Source organism: Balaenoptera physalus (assembly GCF_965194825.1).
Source record: "Balaenoptera physalus genome assembly, chromosome: 2".
Lineage (NCBI taxonomy): Eukaryota > Metazoa > Chordata > Mammalia > Artiodactyla > Balaenopteridae > Balaenoptera > Balaenoptera physalus.
In genome coordinates this window covers 36,313,851-36,335,248 of record NC_138883.1, presented here as the reverse complement: position 1 = coordinate 36,335,248, position 21,398 = coordinate 36,313,851, and the positions used below count along the sequence as shown (strand labels likewise).

The window sequence follows — 21,398 nt, the reverse complement described above, 5'->3', positions numbered from 1 at the left end:
TACTTTTAAAAAATTTAATTATATATATAATTTAGTATAGTTGATTTACAAAATTGTGTTAGTTTCAAGTATACAGCAAAGAGATTCAGTTTTATACGTGTGTATATATATACACACACACACATATTTACATATATATATTCTTTTTCAGATTCTTTTACATTATATGTTACTACAAGATATTGAATACAGTTCCTTGTGCTATACAGTAGGTCCTTGTTGTTTATCTATTTTATATATAGTAGTGTGTATATGTTAATCCCAACCTCCCAATTTATCTCCCCCTCCCCCTCCCCCACACCTTCCCTTTGGGAACCATAAGTTTGTTTTCTATGTCTGTGAGTCTATTTCTGTTTCGTAAATAAGTTCATTTATACAATGTTTTTAGATTCCATGTATACGTGATATCATATATTTGTCTTTTTCTGTCTGACTTACTTCACTTAATATGAGAATCTCTAGGTCCATCCATGTTGCTGCAAATGGCATTATTTCATTCTCTTTATGGATGAGTAATATTCCCTTGTATATATGTACCACATCTTCTTTATCCATTCATCTGTCAATGGACATTTAGGTTGCTTCCATGACCTGGCTATTGTAAATAGTGCTGCAATGAAAATTGGGGTGCATGTGTCTTTTTGAATGATGGTTTTCTCTGGGTATATGCCCAGTAGTGGGATTGCTGGGTCATATGGTAATTCTATTTTTAGTTTTTTAAGGAACCTCCATACTATTCTCCATAGTGGCTGTATCAATTTACATTCCCACTGACAGTGCAAGAGGATTCCCTTTTCTTCACACCCTCCAGCATTTATTATTTGTAGACATTTTGATGATGGCCATTCTGACCTGTGTGAGGTGATACCTCATTGTAGTTTTGATTTGCACTTCTCTAATAATTAGTTGTGATGAGTATCTTTTCATTTGCCTGTTGGCCGTCTGCAAGCCAACGAGAGGGGCCTCAGAAGAAACCAGACCTGTCAACACCTTGACTTTGGATTTTTAGCCTTCATAACTATGGAAATATAATTTTATTTTGTTTAAGCTACCTGCTTACGGTATTTTGTTATGGCAACCCTAACAAACTAATACAGCATATGAGAGTTCCAATTTCTCTATATCTTCACCAACATTCAATGTCTTTTTTTTTTTTTATATTTGTTTATTTAATTTATTTATCTATTTATTTTTTAATTTTTACTTTTGGCTGCATCAGGTCTTAGTTGCGGCATGTGGGGTCTTTGTTGAGGTGTGTGGGATCTTTTTGTCGGCGCATGGGCTCTTCGTTGTGGCCCAGACTTCTCGCTAGTTGTGGCGTGTGGGTTTTTTTCTCTCTAGTTGTGGCGCATGGGCTCCAGGGTGTGTGGGCTCTGTAGTTTGCGGCACGCGGGCTCTCTCGTTGAGGCGCATGAGCTCAGTAGTTGTGGCATGCAGGCTTAGTTGCCCCACAGCATGTGGGATCTTAGTTTCCTGAACAGGGATTGAACCCATGTCGCCCGCATTGGAAGGCAGATTCTTTAACACTGGACCACCAGGGAAGTCCCCTATGTCTTACTTTTAATTATTATCATTCTAATAGCTAAGAAATGGTATCTATCTCTGGTTTTTTTTTTTTCCCCCTTTATTTTTATTATTTATTTATTTTTAGCTGTGTTGGGTCTTCGTTTCTGTGGGAGGGCTTTCTCTAGTTGAGGCAAGTGGGGGCCACTCTTCATCGCGGTGCGCAGGCCTCTTACTATCGCGGCCTCTCTTGTTGCGGAGCACAGGCTCCAGACGCACAGGCTCCAGACGCGCAGGCTCACTAATTGTGGCTCACGGGCTTAGTTGCTCCGCGGCATGTGGGATCTTCCCAGACCAAGGCTCGAACCCATGTCCCCTGCATTGGCAGGCAGATTCTCAACCACTGCGACACCAGGGAAGCCCCTATCTGTGTTTTAATTTGAATATCCTGGCAACTAAAATTTTAAAGTTGATCACTTCTCAGGATTATTAATCATTAAAGTTCTCATCTGTGAACTGCTAGTTCATATATTTTGTACATTTTTCTGTTAGATTGTCTTTTTCTTATAGATTTGAAGGAGTTCTTTATGTAATCTAGGTAATAATTTAGATACTTTCCATTATCCTCTCTCCATTGTTTTTTAAAAGCCCTCTCTTTTTATAGTTTGGGCTTTTAAAATCTTGTTCAAGAAATTCACCTCTTTTCCAAGGTCATGAAGAATATAAAATTTCTTCTAAAATTTAAAATTTTTGATTGTCTAATTATTTAATTTTCACATTTGCCAAGAAGGAAGCCAGGTGTCTAAGCAAGCACTTATTGACTACTTTATCTTTCCCTAATAATTTAGAATGATACCTCCATCATATATTTTGGGATCTGTTTCTGGGTGCTGTATTCTTTGGTTCCATTAATTTATCTGACCTTATGCCAGTACCACATTAATGTTATGTTTAGTTATCTGATTGGGCAAATCCTCCCTCCTGCTTATTATTTTGCAAATTTTCTAGTCTATTTGAGGATTTTGGTCTTTCATTTGAATCTTAGGATCACCTTGTCATTCAATTAAAAAATCCTTTTGTAAGAATTATATCCAGTCAATTTGGGGAATGGTTAATTCTTCAGAAAATGTATGATTTTTCTCATACAAATCTTGTTATTTGTTTAGATTTATTCCTTAGTACTTTATCATTTTGTTATTGCTATTTTAAATGTGATTTTTAAAAAAGGTACGTTTTGTGGTTCTTGTTGTTTAGGAACGTTAAACTAATTTTTATATATCTTAATACTGTATCTAGAAATTTCCCTGAACTCTTAATGCAATTAGTTTGTGGATTATATTGGATTTTCTACAGTAAAGACCATATCATATGTGAATAACAATAGTTGTTTCTTCCTTTCCTTTGTTTGTAAGTCTTACTTTCTCTTACTGCCTTGGCTAAGACTTCCAGCACAGTGGTGAACAGAGCAGTGATGGCAGACATTTCTTCTGTTGTTCTTAACTTTAAAAGGAATACTTCTAATTATTTGATCCATGGAATGTGATTTTTACTAGGGATTTTTTGCTATATACTCCTTATCAACTAGGTATTCTTGGGATAAAGTCTAGTCATCATGTATTTTTTAAAGCATTGCTATCTTTATTAATATATCACTTAGGATTTAAAAATAAGTTTTTAATTGAATTGGCCTTTAATTTTCCTTTTCTTGACCTTTACACTATTTTTCTATCAGTCTTATACTAATTTCAGGAATGGAATTTTGGAACTTCATCTCTTTATATTCCCTAGGAAAAAATTCAGATAGCTGTCTTATGAGCATTTGTGAAACTCATGTATAAAAACACCTGATCCTAGAGTTTTTTAAATTAAATAGGTTTTTGATTACTGATTCAATTTCTGTTTCTTCTTGAATCTATTTTGGTAATTCAATTGTCTCTGGAAGTTATTTATTTTTTCCATATTTTAAAATTAAGTGCCTGAAAGTATTCATAGTATTTTGTGATGAGTTTTAAAATTCTTTACCTGTGCTTTTGATTCTCTTCTGATTCCTAATATTGTTTATTTGTGCCTAGGTTCTTTTTCTTAAATTAATATCTTTACTGTTCCAACATTCATGGCAAAATCATTGAAAGTATTGATATTTAAGAAAGGCAACCTGTTTTAAATGAATTATTAAATATATTTCTGATGACAAAAGTTTAATTTCTCTGAGAGAGCTGTATAATCACTACACTTAGGCTACAAATTCACTGTTTTTTCATATTCTGGCTGCAAAGCAGGAATTTACTGGTTTTCATATTTTTGGACAGATCTGCTGAATTCCCTGAAGAGTGGGGCTTAATGTTTGTGTATTAGAAGGGCAACTTCATATTTGAATGAAGATTTTCTTGAAATGTCTTATTCAGGAGAATTTGATAATTTTTAAAATGTACATCATGTCAGAAAAACTGAACATGTAGTCATTTTTAATAGGGAATGAGGATTATCTACAAGAAACCCTGTTTCATATTCCATGACATTAAATATAAGCAATGAACCAGGCCAGCCACACAGTATATACTTTTCTTGCATTTCCCTGATGACTAATGATGTTTAACATCTTTTAATGTGCTTATTTGCTATTCTTTTTTTGTTTTTTTGTATGTGGAGTATCTATTCAAATCTCTTTGTCCATTTTTGTTTTTAGTTTTGTTTTTGTTTTGCTTGGGTTGTGTTCTGATGATTGGATCCTTTATATAGTTTAGACACAAATCCTTTAACAGATATAGGATTTGCAGATATTTTCTTCTAGTCTTTGTCATGTCTTTCCATTGTCTTAAGAGTGTCTTTCTTTTATGTATCATGCTTTTGGTGTCATATGTAAGAAAACTTTGCCTAACTGATGATCATAAAGGTATATTTCTTGTTTTCTTCCAGAAGTTTTATTGTTGTAAAAGCTATCCTTTCTCCACTGAATTACCTTTGTGACTTTGTAAAAATCAGTTTTACATATATGTATGGTTCCTATTCCTGGACTCTATTTTGTTTCATTGATCTCTTTGTTTATGTTTATGCCAGTAGCTCACTGTCTTGATTATTGTAACTTTACTGTAGGTCTTGATATCAGATGATGTTAGTCTTTCAGTTTTCTTAGTCTTTTTCAGATTTGTTTTGACTGCTTTAGGTGTTTGCATTTCCATATGAATTTTTGAATTGGCCTGTCAATTTCTAAGCAAAGTTTATAATTTTCAGTTTGCAGGTTTTATACTCTTTTACTGAGTCATATTTAATTTTTCATGGTTTTTATGCTATGGTTAGGTAATAATGTGTTTTGACATGTCAGTTTCCCATTGTTTTTTCCTAGAATGTAGAAATACATTGAATTTTGTATGTTGATTTTGTATTCTGCAGGCTTTTAAAACTCCATCAGATTTTCTACTTGGGGACTTACAAGCTTCATGAATTTAGATGTTCAGATCACTCACCAGAGTTGGGAATTATTTTTAAAATAAGCCTTCTGCCCCTTTCTCCTTTTCTTTTCCTTCTAGGGCTTCAGTAATCATAGAATGTTTTGCTTGTGGAATTTCATAAATTCCCTTAGTCTTTCTTCACTCTTTTTCTTTCTGTTTTCTTTTTGCTCCTCTGACTGGATAATTTCAAATGAGCTGTATTCAGGTTCACTAATTCTTTCTTCTCCTTGGTCAGGTCTGCTATTGAAGCTTTTTGTTGAATTCTTTAGTTTAGTCATTGTATTTTTCAGGTCTAGGATTCCTGTTGTTTCTGTTTCTGTTTTGTTATGGTTTCTATTTGTTTGTTGAATTTACAATTTTGTTACATGCATTGTTTTCCTAATTTTTATTGGCTGTGTATCTATGTTTTCTCATAGTTCTCTGAATTTCTTTAAGAGGGCCATTCTAAATTCTTCGTTAAACAGTTGATAGATCTCCATTTCCTTAGGTATAGTTATTGTAGCTTTATTAGTTTCCTTTGAGCGTGTTATGTTTACCTGATTCCTCATGATCCTTCTATCCTTGTGTGGATATCTGCTCCTTTGAGAAAGTGATCGCTTTTACAGCCTTTACAGATTTGCTTCAGCAGGGAAAGGCCTTTACCAGTCAGCTCAGCTTGGGGTTCTGGATGGTCAGCTGGTAGCAGCCTTGGACAAGGCATGCTTACTCTCAGGGTCTCTATTTGGATGGGACTACTGCACGTGCTCTGAGGTTGGGGAGCCAGAGGGCTGTCATTTTTCTGAATTTGGGTAGGCCTCATGGCTGGGCTTCACATTCAAACAGAACTGCTGGCTGGGATCTGTGTTCAGGTAGGGGTATTTGCTGGGCTCTGCAGTCACCTGCTCAGGCAGGGTTTCAGGCCATGTTCTCTGGCCTGGTGTTCAGGGAGTGCTGCTGGTTGCATTCTGGGAATGGGCAGGGCCGCACGCTGGGCTCCACATTCATCCATGGTTGGGTAGAGCCTCAAGCTGTGCCCCCCTGGTTTGATGTTGCCATTGGCTGGACTCTACATTCAGTCAAAGCCATACACAGGACTTTGTGATCAGATGGGAACTCAGGCCATACTCCTTGATCAGACTGGGACCACAGGCTCTGCCCCAGAATTGGGTGGGCCTGCAGGCTGGGTTTTGCAGTTGAGAAAGCAACTGGCTGTGCTCCACTGTTTGACAAAGTCTCTTGCTGGGCTTCTTGGCCAGGTAGGGCTGCCAGGTATATCTCACTGTTGGGTGGGGCTAGAGGCTATGCTCCATGGTTTCTGGGCTTACTGGTTGGGTGGAGCCACAGGCTATGCTTTGTGATTAGGTGAGGTGGCTGGCTGGGCATTCAACCTGGGTGAGTCTGCAGGCTATGCTTAGCAACTGGGTGGGCTGTAGGCTATGCTGTGCTGCTGTACAGCACTGTAGGCTGGGCTCCACATAGTCAGTACCAGAGGCCAGGCTTCAAAGTTCCTGAGGGCCACTGTTTGGGCTTCCTCAGTCAGACAGAACCAGTGGTCATGCTCTGCAGTTGGGCAAGGCTGCTGGCTTGGCTCTCTGCCTGAACAGGCTTGTAGAATGGACTCTAGAGCTGACCAGGGTCTCTGGCTGAGCAACCTGGTGAGGCTGGAGACTATGTTCAACAGTATGCTTCTTGCTCCCTGTTTGAGCAAGCCTGTAGAATGGGCTCTGTGTCTGCCTTAAATCCCTGGCCCGACTTCCTGGTCAGGTTGGCTGTAGGCTAGGCTTGGCAGTTGGGTGGGGCTACCGACTTGCTTTCCTCCTAAGAAGGCTGTAGGATGTACTGCATGGCTGCCCGCAACTGCCTGGCATCTTTGGCCGGTCTTCACTGTTGGGTGGGATTGGAGGCTATGCTCAGCAGTTGGGTGTGACCAGTGACTTGTCTTCCTTGCTTGGGTGGACTGTAGGATGTGCTGGGTGACTGCCTAGCATCTCAGGCCAGGCTTCCTGCTCAAGTGGGGTTGGAGGCTATGCCCAGTAGTTGGGTGGGGCCGCTGACTTGCTTCCCTGTATAGGGAGAGCACTAGAATTTGGTCCTCCACCAAGATAGCACTCTGGCTGGGGACCCAATAAGGCAGAAATGCCAACCAGATTCCCTGACCAGCTGGGGTCATGGGCTCAGCTCTGCAAATGGTCAGAGTCGCTGGTTGGGATCTCCGCTCAGGCCCGACCACTAGCAGGAATGAAGTCTGCCAGGATTCGCACACTCATTGCTGTGAGCCCCTTTCCCCTTCTCTATCTCTAACTGATTCCCGTGATAATCCCTGTGAGGCAGTGCTTAAGTGGGCCTCCTGTTGCCAAAAGCTCAGCTTCTCTGTACGCTGGTGCCAAATCGAATCTCGGAGACAGAGTTTTGGATGAAGTAGAAAAGGATAGCTTTATCACTTTGCCAGGCACAGGGGGACACAGCAGGTTCCTGCTTTAAAAAACTATGTGGCCCAACTTGAAGAGGATACTGAGAAGTTATATAGTAATGGTTTAAAGAGGGCATGATCAGTGCGTGGACATTCTTCTGATGGGTTGGTGGTGAGGTAAGTAGGAGTCAGCATCATCAACCTTCAGGTTCCAGCTGGTCTAGGGTCTGCATGCTTGTGGACAGCATACCATTGTTAATCTTAACTTCTCCCACCTGGAGGGGGTTTCAGTATCTGCAAAACAGCTCAAAGACATTGTTGTGTGTATCCCTTGATAGGGAACCAGGACCTTGCCCCCAAGGTTGCACTGTTGTTTCTCTTGGCTGTCTGTTTATCCCTGGTCTTGTATCCCCCTCCCATCCCTAGTTAACAACTGCCTGAATCTGCCTGTTGGAACTCAAGGAATGTCATGGAGGCTGATGAAGGCTATTGATTGTCATCAAAGAAATGGGCACAGAAAAGCTTTGTGTCCAGGAGCTCCACAGGACCCTGCTCGGTATCACTCCCAGGAAGTATCTGGAATGCTGGGGAAGCTTCATGTCCTCTTGCGCTCCCCTTTTCCCACAGGAGAAACTTTAGGCCCAGGGGATCCCCTCAGTGCAGCACTGAACTGACCTTGGTGGGGGGGCTGTGGTCAAAGTGAAAACACTCCTCTTACCCTTCTCATGCTGTTTTTCTCAGATTTTGTGGTCAAAAGAGATGCTTCAGACTCACCCCTTTGTTCTGGGATCTTCAGAAAGGTATCTTGTCTGTGGATAGTTGCTAGTTTCCCTTTCCCTGAGGGGGACTGAAGTCAGGAACCACATATTTTGCCATCCATCTTTCTCCTGATTCCAGTTTTATTAAACCATTGTTTCATACGCTTTATCTGGGTTTTCAGTTCTTTCAGGCTTAATGGTAAATCTGATCTCTGTTACTTCGTCTTGGCCAGAAGACATTCTATATATCTTTTTGCACAGTGAATATAATAAAACATTCAATTTCCTAAATATTCAGATAAAGAGACTGTTCTTGCAGATTGACTTTTTTCTTTATGGGGTTTGGAAAGAATAGTCCTTTCCAATAGTCCTTATTCTGTACATTTTTTGCATTGACTTCTCTATTACTTTTCTTTACCTATAGTTTATCCACAGTTGGATTAGATTATTGCATCACTAATAATCTAATGAATTATTAGAAATCACTAATTCATTTCTGTTTCATTAGAATTAGATTGGCTTTAGTACTTAATGGAACTCGCTGAAAAGACCTTATGCTATTTCTTCATGCCTGTTTTCCCCTAACTTTATTCCATCAACGTATGAAGAAATGAGATGAAAAGGAGGACCTAGACATATCTTTCTATTGTCTGAAATTTTGTATCACTAAAGTATATTCTGGAAAAGGAAATGCTTCTCCTATGGTATCTTGCTGCTAAAATATTGAATAAATTACAAGGTGTGGTACTTTTATTTTGTTTGAAATTATTTCCTAAAACCCAGCCATCTAATTCAGAAAGTAAGAGCCAAGTTCTACAAACTATATATGAGGAAATGCCTCATTTATGAATGTATACATATTTGTGCTCATAAATTGGGTAATTATGCACCTAACAACTCTCTTCATTTTATCATTATTCTGTTGTTTGTATACAAATGAAGGCTTTTTTACTTCAAATTCTGTAGCCTGGAAAACTCATGCTTAGAGGATGGCTATCTTTCCTGCTTCCGTTCAGTGTTAGTGCATACAAGTTCATGTGATATTATAGAATACCTTATTTACTCTGATATAACTGTAACAGGAGCTTCTTTACTAAACATGCATTCTGAAGTGGTCAAGTAATTAACAGTTAATTTGGCTTCATCTGTTATATAAAAATGCTAGAAAAGGTATTAAAAATTTCATGTCTTCTTTTTGAATTTTATTTTATTTTTTTATACAGCAGGTTCTTATTAGTTGTCTGTTTTATACATATTAGTGTATATATGTCACTCCCAATCTCCCAGTTCATCCCACCACCACCACCACCACATCCTCCTACCCCCACCCCCACTTTCCCCTCTTGGGGTCCATACGTTTGTTCTCTACATCTGTGTCTCTATTTCTGCCTTGCAAACTGGTTCACCTGTACCATTTTTCGAGATTCCACATATATGTGTTAATATATGATATTTGTTTTTCTCTTTCTGACTTACTCTGTATGACAGTCTCTAGGTCCATCCATGTCTCTACAAATGACTGAATTTCGTTCCTTGTTATAGCTGAGTAATATTCCATTGTATACATGTACCACATCTTCTTTATCCATTCGTCTGTCGATGGGCATTTATGTTTCTTCCGTGACCTGGCTATTGTAAATAGTGCTGCATTGAACATTGGGGTCCATGTATCTTTTTGAATTTATGGTTTTATCTGGGTATATGCCCAGTAGTGGGACTGCTGGGTCATATGGAAATTCTATTTTTAGTTTTTTGCGGAATGTCCATACTGTTCTCCGTAGTGGCTGTATCAACTTACATGCCAACGAACGGTGCAAGAAGGTTCCCTCTTCTCCAGCCGCTCCAGCATTTGTTGTTTGTAGATTTTCTGATGATGCTCATTCTAACCAGTATGAGGTGATACCTCATCGTAGTTTTGATTTGCATTTCTCTAATAATTGGTGATGTTGAGCAGCTTTTCATATGCCTCTTGGCCATCTGTGTGTCTTCTTTGGAGAAATGTCTATTTAGGTCTCCTGCCCATTTTTTGATTGGGTTGTTTCTTTTTTGATATTGAGCTGCATGAGCTGCTTGTATATTTTGGAGATTAATCCTTTGTCCGTGGATTCATTTGCATATATTATCTCCCATTCTGAGGGTTGTCTTTTTGTCTTGTTTATAGTTTCCGTTGCTGTGCAAAAGCTTTGAAGTTTCATTAGGTCCCATTTGTTTATTTTTGTTTTTATTTCCATTAGTCTAGGAGGTGGGTCAAAAAAGATCTTACTGTGATTTATGTCAAAGAATGTTCTTCCTATGTTTTGCTCTAAGAGTTTTAGAGTATCTGGTCTTACATTTAGGTCTTTAATCCATTTTGAGTTTATTTTTGTGTATGGTGTTAGGGAGTGTTCTAATTTCATTCTTTTACAGGTAACTGTCCAGTTTTCCCAGGACCACTTATTGAGGAGACTGTCTTTTCTCCATTGTATATCCTTGCCTCCTTTGTCATAGATTAGTTGACCATAGGTGCGTGGGTTTATCTCTGGGCTTTCTATCCTGTTCCATTGATCTATATTTCTGTCTTTGTGCCAGTACCATATTGTCTTGATTACTGTGGCTTTGTAGGGTAGTCTGAAGTCAGGGAGTCTGATTCCTCCAGCTCTGTTTTTTTCCCTCAAGATTGCTTTGGCTATTCAGGGTCCTTTGTGTCTCCATACAAATATTAAGATTTTTTTTTTTCTAGTTCTGTAAAATATGCCATTGATAATTTGATAGGGATTGCATTGAATCTATAGATTGCTTTGGGTAGTATAGTCATTTTCACAATATTGATTCTTCCAATCCAAGAGTATGGTATATATCTCCATCTGTTTGTGTCATCGTTGATTTCTTTCATCAGTATCTTATAGTTTTCTGAGTACAGGTCTTTTACCTCCTTAGGTAGGTTTACTCCTAGGTATTTTATTCTTTTTGTTGCAATGGTGAATGGGATTGTTTCCTTAATTTCTCTTTCTGATCTTTTGTTCTTAGTGTATAGGAATGCAAGAGATTTCTGTGCATTAATTTTGTATCCTGTAACTTTACCAAATTCATTGATGAGCTCTAGTAGTTTTCTGGTGGTATCTTTAGGATTATCTATGTATAAGTATCATGTCATCTGCAAACAGTGACAGTTTTACTTCTTTTCCAATTTGTATTCCATTTATTTCTTTTTCTTCTCTGACTGCTGTGGCTAGGACTTCCAAAACTATGTTGAATAATAGTGGCGAGAGTGGACATCCTTGTCTTGTTCTTGATCTTAGAGGAAATGCTTTCAGTTTTTCACCATTGAGAATGGTGTTTGCTGTGGGTTTGTCATATATGGCCTTTATTATGTTGAGGTAGGTTCCCTCTATGCCCACTTTCTGGAGAGTTTTTATCAGAAATGGGTGTTGAATTTTGTCAAAAGCTTTTTCTGCATCCATTGAGATGATCATACAGATTTTTTTCTTCAATTTAATACAGTGTATCACATTGATTGATTTGCATATACTGAAGAATCCTTGCATCCCTGGGATAAATCCCACTTGATCATGGTGTATGACCCTTTTAATGTGTTGTTGGATTCTGTTTGCTAGTATTTTGTTGAGGATTTTTGCATCTATATTCATCAGTGATATTGTTCTCTAATTTTCTTTTTTGTAATATCCCTGGCTGGTTTTGGTATCAGGGTGATGGTGGCCTCGTAGAATGAGTTTGGGAGTGTTCCTTCCTCTGCAATATTTTGGAAGAGTTTGAGAAGGATGGGTGTTAGCTCTTCTCTAAATGTTTGATAGTATTCACCTGTGAAGCCATCTGGTCCTGGACTTTCGTTTGTTGGAAGATTTTCAATCACAGTTTCAATTTCATTACTTGTGATTGGTCTGTTCATATTTTCTATTTCTTCCTGGTTCAGTTTTGGAAAGTTATACCTTTCTAAGAATTTGTCCATTTCTTCCAGGTTGTCCATTTTCATGACTACCATTTTCAAGGTTGTCTTTGGCAGAGTTGCTTGTAGTAGTCTCTTATGATCTTTTGTTTTTCTGCAGTGTCTGTTGTAACGTCTCCATTTTCATTTCTAATTTTATTGATTTGAGTCCTCTCCCTCTTTTTCTTGATGAGTCTAACGGTTTATCAATTTTGTTTATCTTCTTAAAGAACCAGCTTTTAGTGTTATTGATCTTTGCTATTGTTTTCTTCATTTATATTTCATTTATTTCTCCTCTGATCTTTATGATTTCTTTCCTTCTACTAACTTCGGGTTTTGTTTGTTCTTCTTTCTCTAGCTCCTTTAGGTGTAAGATTAGATTGTTTATTAGAGATTTTTATTGTTTCTTGAGGTAGCATTGTATTGCTATAAACTTCCCTCTTAGAACTGCTTTTACTGCATCCCACAGGTTTTGGATTGTCGTGTTTTTGTTGTCATTTGTCTCTAGGTATTTTTTGATTTTCTCTTTGATTCCTTCCGTGATCTCTTGGTTATTTAGTAACGTATTCTTTAGCCTCCACGTGTTTGTGTTTTTTATGTTTTTTCCCCTGTAATTGATTTCTAATCTCATAGCATTGTGGTCAGAAAAGATGCTTGATGTGATTTCAGGTTTCTTAACTCTACTGAGGCTTGAATTGTGACCCAAGATGTGATCTTTCCTGAAGAGTGTTCCATGTGCATTTGAGAAGAAAGTGTAATCTGCTGTTTTCGGATAGAATGTCCTGTAAATATCAATGCAATGTATTTGGTCTGTTGTGTCATTTAAAGCTTGTGCTTCCTTATTAATTTTCTGTCTGGTTGATCTTCCATTGGTGTAAGTGAGGTGTTAAAGTCCCCCACTATTACGGTGTTACTGTCTATTTCCTCTTTTATAGCTGTTAGCATTTGCCTTATGTATTGAGGTGCTCCTATGTTGGGTGCATATATATTTATAATTGTTATATCTTCTTCTTGCATTGATTCCCTTGATCATTATGTAGTGTCCTTCCTTGTCTCTTCTAACATTCTTTATTTAAAGTCTGTTTTATCTGATATGAGTATTGCCACTCCAGCTTTCTTTTGATTTCCATTTGCATGGAATATCTTGTTCCATCCCCTCACTTTCAGTCTGTATGTGTCCCTAGGTCTGAAGTGGGTCTCTTGTAGACAGCATATATACAGGTCTTGTTTTTGTATCCATTCAGCAAACCTGTGTCTTTTGGTTAGAGCATTGAATCCATTCACATTTAAGGTAATTATCGATATATATGTTCCTATTACCATTTTCTTAATTGTTTTGGATTTCTTTTTGTAGGTCCTTTTCTTCTCTTGTGTTTCCCACTTAGAGAAGTTCCTTTAGCATTTGCTTCAGAGCTGGTTTGGTGGTGCTGAATTCTCTTAGCTCTTGCTTGTCTGTAAAGCTTTTGATTTCTCCATCGAATCTGAATGAGATCCTTGCTAGGTAGATTAATCTTGGTTGTAGATTCTTCCCTTTCATCACTTTTAATATATTGTGCCACTCCCTTCTGGTTTGTAGAGTTTCTGCTGAGAAATCAGCTCTTAACCTTATGGGAGTTCCCTTTTATGTTATTTGTCATTTTTCCCTTGTTGCTTTTAATAATATTTCTTTGTCTTTAATTTTTGTCAGTTTGATTACTATGTGTCTTGGCATGTTTCTCCTTGGGTTTATCCTGCCTGGGACTCTCTGCACTTCCTGGACTTGGGTGGCTATTTCCTTTCCCATGTTAGGGAAGTTTTCGTCTATAATCTCTTCAAATATTTTCTCAGGTCCTTTTCCTCTCTCTTCTCCTTTTGGGACCCCTATAATATGAATGTTTGTTTGTTTAGTATTGTCCCAGAGGTCTCTTAGGCTGTCTTCATTTCTTTTCATTCGTTTTTCTTTATTCTGGTCCATGGCAGTGAATTCTACCATTCTGTCTTCCAGGTCACTCATCCGTTCTTCTGCTTCAGTTATTCTGCTATTGATTCCCTCTATTGTATTTTTCATTTCAGTTATTGTATTTTTCATCTCTGTTTGTTGGTTCTTTAATTCTTCTAGGTGTTTGTTCTTTAATTCTTCTAGGTCTTCGTTAAACATTTCTTGCATCTTCTCGATCTTTTCCTCCATTCTTTTTCAGAGGTCCTGGATCTTCTTCCCTATCACTATTCTGAATTCTTTTTCTGGAAGGTTGCCTATCTCCACTTCATTTAATTGTTTTCTTGGGGTTTTATCTTGTTCCTTCATTGGGTACATATCCCTCTGCCTTTTTATTTTGTTTATCTTTCTGGGAATGTGGTTTTCGTTCCACAGTCTGCAGGATTGTAGTTCTTCTTGCTTCTGCTGTCTGCCCTCTTCGTATTAGATTTCTCCTCAGGTTGATAGCTAAGTTTAAGTTGTGCCAAGTATAATTTAGAAATTGTTTCCCAAAAATGATTGTGATGGTAAGAATAGATATCCCAGGCATTTTGATATTACAGCTCATCTGTAGAATGACTGACCCCAGATACAATAGTCCTGTTAAGCTTTATTGACAGACACTGTGCTTCGTACTTTAAGAGGCAGTTTCTCATTTAAATAGATTTTGGAAGAAAAATCAGCCATTATTTAATCTTCTTAATATTTTTTCAAAAGTATATATGTATATGTATGTATGTATGTAAATATATGTATATGTATTAGTTTCCTATTGCTGCTGTAACACATACAATAAACTCTGTGGCTTAAAACAGAATAAATGGAAATTTATTCTATTACAGTTTGGGAGGGCAGACATCTGAAATAAGTTTCACTGGGCCAAAACCAAGGTGCCAGTGAGGCCACATTCACTAGAGAAGCTCTAGGGGAGAATCTGTTTCTTTGCCTTTTCCAGCTTCTAAAGATGCCTTCCTTGCATTTTTTGCTCATGACCCCTTCCTCCATCTTCAAAACTAATTAACCACATCACCTTCTCCTCTTTTGTAATAAAATTTCCTTCTACTCCCCTCTTATAAGAACACTGTGGTTACAATTATGGCCCACCTGGGTAATCCAGGGCTGTCTCCCTATCTCAGGGTCCTTAACTTAATCACACATATAAGGATTCTTTTGTTACCTAAGGTAGCATTACAGGTTACAGGATTAGGATGTGGATATCTTTTATGGCCATAATGGTGTACAGAATACTTCCAAAAGTCACATAAAAACAAAATATGTTAGAAACAAGTACAGTTTGGAAAGAAGCTGTACAGGTTGATAATATAAGCAAGAGATCCTGGAGTTCCTCTGCTATATTCCAACATTTTGTATTATTGACTGATATTTTTCATTCTTGACGTAAACAGAACATTAATCTTCAGGTGTTTTTTCTGGTATACTTCATCTTCTATTCTTGTCTTTCCTTTCTTTATAAAACCCATGCTTAGTAATCTAAGGTCATGAGTTCATGAATCGGAACACAGATTTATATCTGATATTATAATTAATTTAGAAATAATTTGCATTTGATATTTGAACATAGACACAGGTTCAGTTATGTGCTTTCTTACTCCTTTTAAGCCTTTTTATCACCCTCTCCTTCAACTTTGTTATTCTCAGCACTAATGAAGAATTGATCACTTTGCCACTGATGGTGTTATTCTAAGTTGTATGATGAAAGTTTTTAGGAGAGAGTTCTAAAGGTTCCTTAATTCCTAGAAGATCATACATCTATGAGCTAGATTATTTTTTTCTGTGTTTGTTCAGTTTCATTCCAGTGTTTACATCTTACCCTATAGCTTTGGAGAGAAAATTTCATTTGGTACTTCTAATATATGATATGGTCCAGTGACTTCTAGAGTTACCAATAAATAATGTTTTTGCAAAGTAAAAATGTATTTTGTTGCATAATTTATAAGCTAAATGTTTACATTTTCTTCCTTGAACTACAGAATACCAGAAGGCCCCATTGATCAGGGCCCAGCTTCAGGAAGGGTTCGTGCTTTAGAAGAGCAGCTTGTGAAGGCCAAAGAACAGATTGAAAATTATAAGAAACAAACTAGAAATGGTAGGTAATGATACATTGTTTTTCCTCTTCAATATATTGACATTAGCACAAATAATTGAAAATTTCCTTTCATCAAAATGTTGGAAATGCTGATGCTCTCTATTCTTTGACTGCAGGTCTAGGGAAGGATCATGAAATCCTAAGGAGGAGGATTGAAAATGGAGCTAAAGAGCTCTGGTTTTTTCTACAAAGTGAGTTGAAGAAATTAAAGAATTTAGAAGGAAATGAACTCCAAAGACATGCAGATGAATTTCTGTCAGATTTGGGACATCATGAAAGGTACTACATTTACATTTCTTTTGGGGTTTAGTAAAGATTATAATCTAAGAATGGGAAATGGGAACTTTTGTTAATTTCCCTGCTGAATGGTAAATGATACCTACCATGTTTAGAAGCAGTAGAGTACCTGAGGGCTCAGTGGACAATAATTGCCAAATGTAGTTCATCAGCAGAAAATATTATTTTAAATGAATTTCTAGAAATCTTTATACCCTAAATAAACTCAGAAGATAGTGGTGTCAACCAACAATGCATTAAAATATCTTCTTTAAACTTCCTTATTATACAACCAATATTTGAAGTGATGTGTACAGTTTTACATTACAGTACATTCATTGGAACTCATACTAAGGCTGCCAGTTATGTTTCTAACTGAAGCATTGAAAACTTTAAAATAGCAACTTTTTAGGGTTTCTAGTGAAGGGGTAATAAGTTTTTGATAAAAAGGAGCATTCTGTTAATTGCTCTTCCATTTAGTTGCTAGAAAGAAGAACCTGAAATCTGCCTAGTTAAATTTGTTTCTCTTGTTTGCACATTTCTGAAAATATGGAGTTTATCCTCCATAGGAAAGGACACATTTCGGTGCCGATGTGTTCATGCAGAACAAAATGTATCTGAGAATCATTATAGATATGTAAAACCTGTCCTTAGGCCTATTATTTATGCAAGTCTGTATTCCCAGTAGGATTCTGATGGCAATTACTATCTCATTAGTGAACAATAGAAGAAAACTTGTTGTATTAACACAACCTACCACTGTGAAGAAGAAAAGAATTACCCACAACCAACAGATTCATATATATTAACATCAGCAGCAATATTGTAGTGATTTTGAAATATTGCTCTGCTGTTTTAAGTGAAATTACAAATAAAATCTGTCAGTTTATTGGAATCATTTTAACATTAGTGAATGTACAGCAATAAGATAGCATAAATTTCAAGGGGCATCGACTTATTAGGCCACAGATTTGGCAGTCCCTTTGAAATTTTTAGCTTAGCTTGCAATCAAGCCATACTTAGACCACTAGACCAAATACTAATTCTGTCCTTAATGCTTCTCTACCCTAAGCTGATTCTAGGCACCAAAGTTATGTTATTTGGAACTGTGTGCTTGTGTGCTTTGCTTATTGCAGTTTTATAGGAAAGTGTAGATCTGAAGAGGATTTGAGTTGGGCAGACTATATGGTATTTAAAGGATAATTTTGACTCTTGACTACTGATAGAATGTTCAATTTTAAAGTTTGAGTGATTTAATTACTTGAGTATTTCATTGTTTGGTCTCTTCCAAATTAAAATAATTATTTATAAATTATTTTGTGCATATATTTTGTGACTATATGTAGAAATTGGAAAACATGTACAAATGAAAAATGTTGGGCCCTGAAAAGTTGATGTAAATCAATGTTAAGTTTTTTGTGAGTTGAATTCCGGTTTAAATACATTATGTTTTTTGACACTACCTTTTAGTAAATGTTAAATAATAATATTTCACTGAAAACAAAAAAGGAAAGGTACCCAAAATATCCAAGTCGATTTCTTTTGCTGTCTTAAGCAGAAATTATAATGAACTTGGGATACAAGTTCGCAGGGTAGTAATTTAACTCCAGGCAGCCAGATTAGAATGCAGTGATACAAATAATGAGCAAAGGACAACCAAACATTAGAGAAATAACCTTTAAAGTAATGAATGTACAAATAGAGAGGATTTGTATGTATGTAGAATATGCTGTCTTACTGGTAATTTCCAAGATAAGTGTAAGAATTAAAACTAAAACAGACTTCTGTTTGTCTCTGGTGATTTTTACAGTACACAAAATTCCCCATTTTCTTTTTACACTTGCCCAAATCATAGTGTACAAGTTGTCTCTGGACTGAAAGTCTGTATTCTCTGAAGAATCAGTTAGAGGTTGAGTCTGTCAATTTTCTTGTTCAGATTTCCCTTTGAATCACTCATCATTTTTTGGTTTAGTAGGACATCCGTTATAGAGAAGTAATTTATGGGCTTTTGTTTCTTCAGAAGGGGTTTCTTTCTATCTTAGAACTTTGTTCTGATAGAAACACTGATCCTCATTTTTTTCCTTTCTATATCAACTTTATTGTGGCATAATTTATTTACAGTAAAATATACATAATTTAGTCTGTAGTTCTGTGAGTTTTGACACATGCTCATAGTTTTGTAACCACCACTGCAATCCAGATGCAGAACACTGCTACCACCCCAAGAAAATTCCTTCTGCCTCTTTATTGTCAGCACCGCCCCACCCCCACACCAGTCCCTTGAAGTCACCCAATCTGTCTCCTGCCCCAATAATTTTACCTTTTCCAGAATTGTATGTAAATGCAATCACACTATGTAGTTTTTTGAGTGTGTTTTCTTTTACTTGGTATAATGCATTTGAGATTCACCCATGTTGTTTTGTGTGTGGGGTAGTTCATTCCTTTTTATTGCTAAGTAATATTCCATCGTATGGACCTACCACAGTTAGTTTATCCATTCACCAGTAGAAGCACATTTGGGTTTTCCATTTTTTGGCGATTATGTATATATAAAGCTACTATAGATGTTAACATACACGTTTTTGTGGAAACATGTTTTCACTTCTTTTGGATTAACACGTAGGAGTGGGTTTGATGGGTCATGTATGGCAGTTCCTTAGGAACTGGGCCGCACAGCAGAAGGTGAGCAGCGGGCGAGCAAGCGAAGCTTCATCTGCCTCTCCCCATCACTTGCATTACCACCTGAACCCCCCTCCCCCTGACCCTGTCTGTGGACAAATTGTCTTCCATGAAACCGGTCCCTGGTGCCAAAAAAGTTAGGGACTGCTGATGTATGGAGTGAATGTTTAATTCTGTAAGACATCGCCAAACTGTTTCCCAAAGGGTAGTATTATTTTGTATTCTCATCAGCAGTGTGTAAGATTTCCAGTTGCTCTGTATCCTTGTTGCACTTGGTATTGTCAATTGTTACATTTTCCTCCTACCATTCTAACAGGAGTGTAGTGGTATATCATTATGGTTTTAATTTGCAATTCCTTACTAATGATATTGAGCATCTTTTAAAGTACTTAATTGCCATCCATATATCATCCTTGGTAAAGTGTCTTTTCCAAATCACATGCTTAATTTTGGGGGAATTTTTTTTCTTTTTATTGAGCTATAAGCATTCTTCATTTATTCTGGATACAAGCCTTACTGGTGCATTTTAGAAAGCTCATTCTGAGAGCTGTGTGAAGGAAAGTCTGTTGTCAGGAAATGAGAAAGATTTTACAGAAGTCCAAATAAGTGATAATGAGCTTCTGGACCTGGGTAGTTGGTAGTAGGAGTAGAAAGGGATAAATGCATGCAAAATAGGAGCTGCAGGACTTGGTAACTGATCCAATGTAGGGAGATTGGGGGACTCAAAAGTAATTGAGGACTTGTATTTTCCTGGGAGGACAGCTTTCATAAATGGACATCATTGTTTCTTTTGTAGTAATTTGGCTTTTTTTGCTGACAAAGTGTAATCTCCTGAGGACTGGAACTCTAACTTCAGTTTCTTCTCTACCCTGCAGTACTAAGCACTCATTATTTAGTTAGCGTTCAGTAAGTTATGTCTTTTTTATTTGCTGGGGAGGCATGTATGTGCATTCTTTGATTATTTCACACTCTACTTTGTACCTCTTTGTAAAAACAAAATCCTGTTCCATTGAAAGATTTGTGAATATTATGCAACTAAAGAAAATTAAATAATTGAGGTAAAAATATTCTCCTGTAATTGAGAATCCCAAAAGGTATGAAGGGCAAGTTATAGGAGTAAAGTCATTTACCTCTGAATAAAACTGGAAGCTCCAGTTAATTTTAACAGTGGGTTCTGCAAAACAGAGAGTATCTGTTAGAAGTCAAGGATATGTAGGGAAGGAAATGGGCTGATAGGAAGCATGGTGGGACTGGAAGAAAACCTGACATAGAAGGATTTTTGTACTCAGTGCCCTTGACTTCATGTTTGATTTGCTTTGGAGGATTTAAGTGATTCCTGTATCTAAAAGTAGTCTTGAGACTTCAGTTATACATGAATCACTAAAAATAAAACTATCATAATGTTTCTGATTTGGAGTGTAATTCTGATTCTAAGCAATGAAGTATGGACTTTCTTTTAATTGAATGTGAATGATAAAAAATAGTGTTGCTTACCAAATACATCTAATCGTTTGTTTACATTTTGTGGACTGTTTTCTCCGTAGTTTCTTAAATGCATCTAAAAATTTGTTAAAATTGAGGGAAAAAACCCCACGTCGCCTCATCATAAACTTATTAAGGTTGTTAGAGTCAGAGAACTGGTTTAGATCTTATGTCTTATTCCATGGTGCTACTCTCCTTGCAAGGAGAGGAGAAAGAGTAAAGTGAATTCGGAATATTATTTCCTTTTGATGACCCTGAGCTCTTGGAATCAATCTATCTACATGCTTTACTGACAAAACTGGGACTTCAGTTTAATATTGAAAAGGAAAAAAAATGTATCCTTACTTTTTACACATCTTTCATACTCAGCTTGTATTGCCTCTTAGACCTTTATAGCTTAATGTGGTAAGTAAAATTGCACATCTTTCATCTTAATTCTTCAAAAGGTAATACACCATACTTAAAGTATATAAATCAGAAATCCTTTTATATATGTTTATTAGTGTATATTAGATTTCTTTTTATATGTGTGAACAATATGAATGGTTTATTGCACTGTTATTATGGAAGGTATATTTTAACTAAGTCAATTTTAGGAGCAGAACTCTTATTTATTTTCTAAATAAATTTCCTAGAACCCTAATATAAAAAACTAAATGTTGAGTAAATCACAAATATTGCTAATGTCCTCAATTGTCATACTAAGTAGAAAAATTTAGTTTCCAAACATTTTAACTTGTAAAGTCGTGGTCATAGATATTATTAAAGATATTTGAAATTCAATACTTATCATCTGATAAATAGAGGCATATCTCACAACAGCCTCTTCTCAACACATAGGTAAATCAGAAAGTATGGAAGCCAAAATTGTTGAGAAAT

At 36.7% G+C, this 21,398-nt stretch overlaps 1 protein-coding gene across 5 annotated transcripts in view; it reads left to right on the top strand.

Moving 5' to 3' along the window:
- FUT8 (fucosyltransferase 8) overlaps window positions 1–21,398 on the top strand; it is a 311,319-nt gene that overhangs the window by 190,501 nt on the left and 99,420 nt on the right. For all 5 annotated transcript variants that reach the window (XM_082451693.1, XM_082451690.1, XM_082451691.1 and 2 more), the window contains 2 exons: window positions 15,967–16,082; window positions 16,199–16,361. In XM_082451693.1, coding sequence (XP_082307819.1) covers window positions 15,967–16,082; window positions 16,199–16,361 — 279 coding nt within the window. The remainder of the gene's footprint in view (window positions 1–15,966; window positions 16,083–16,198; window positions 16,362–21,398) is intronic.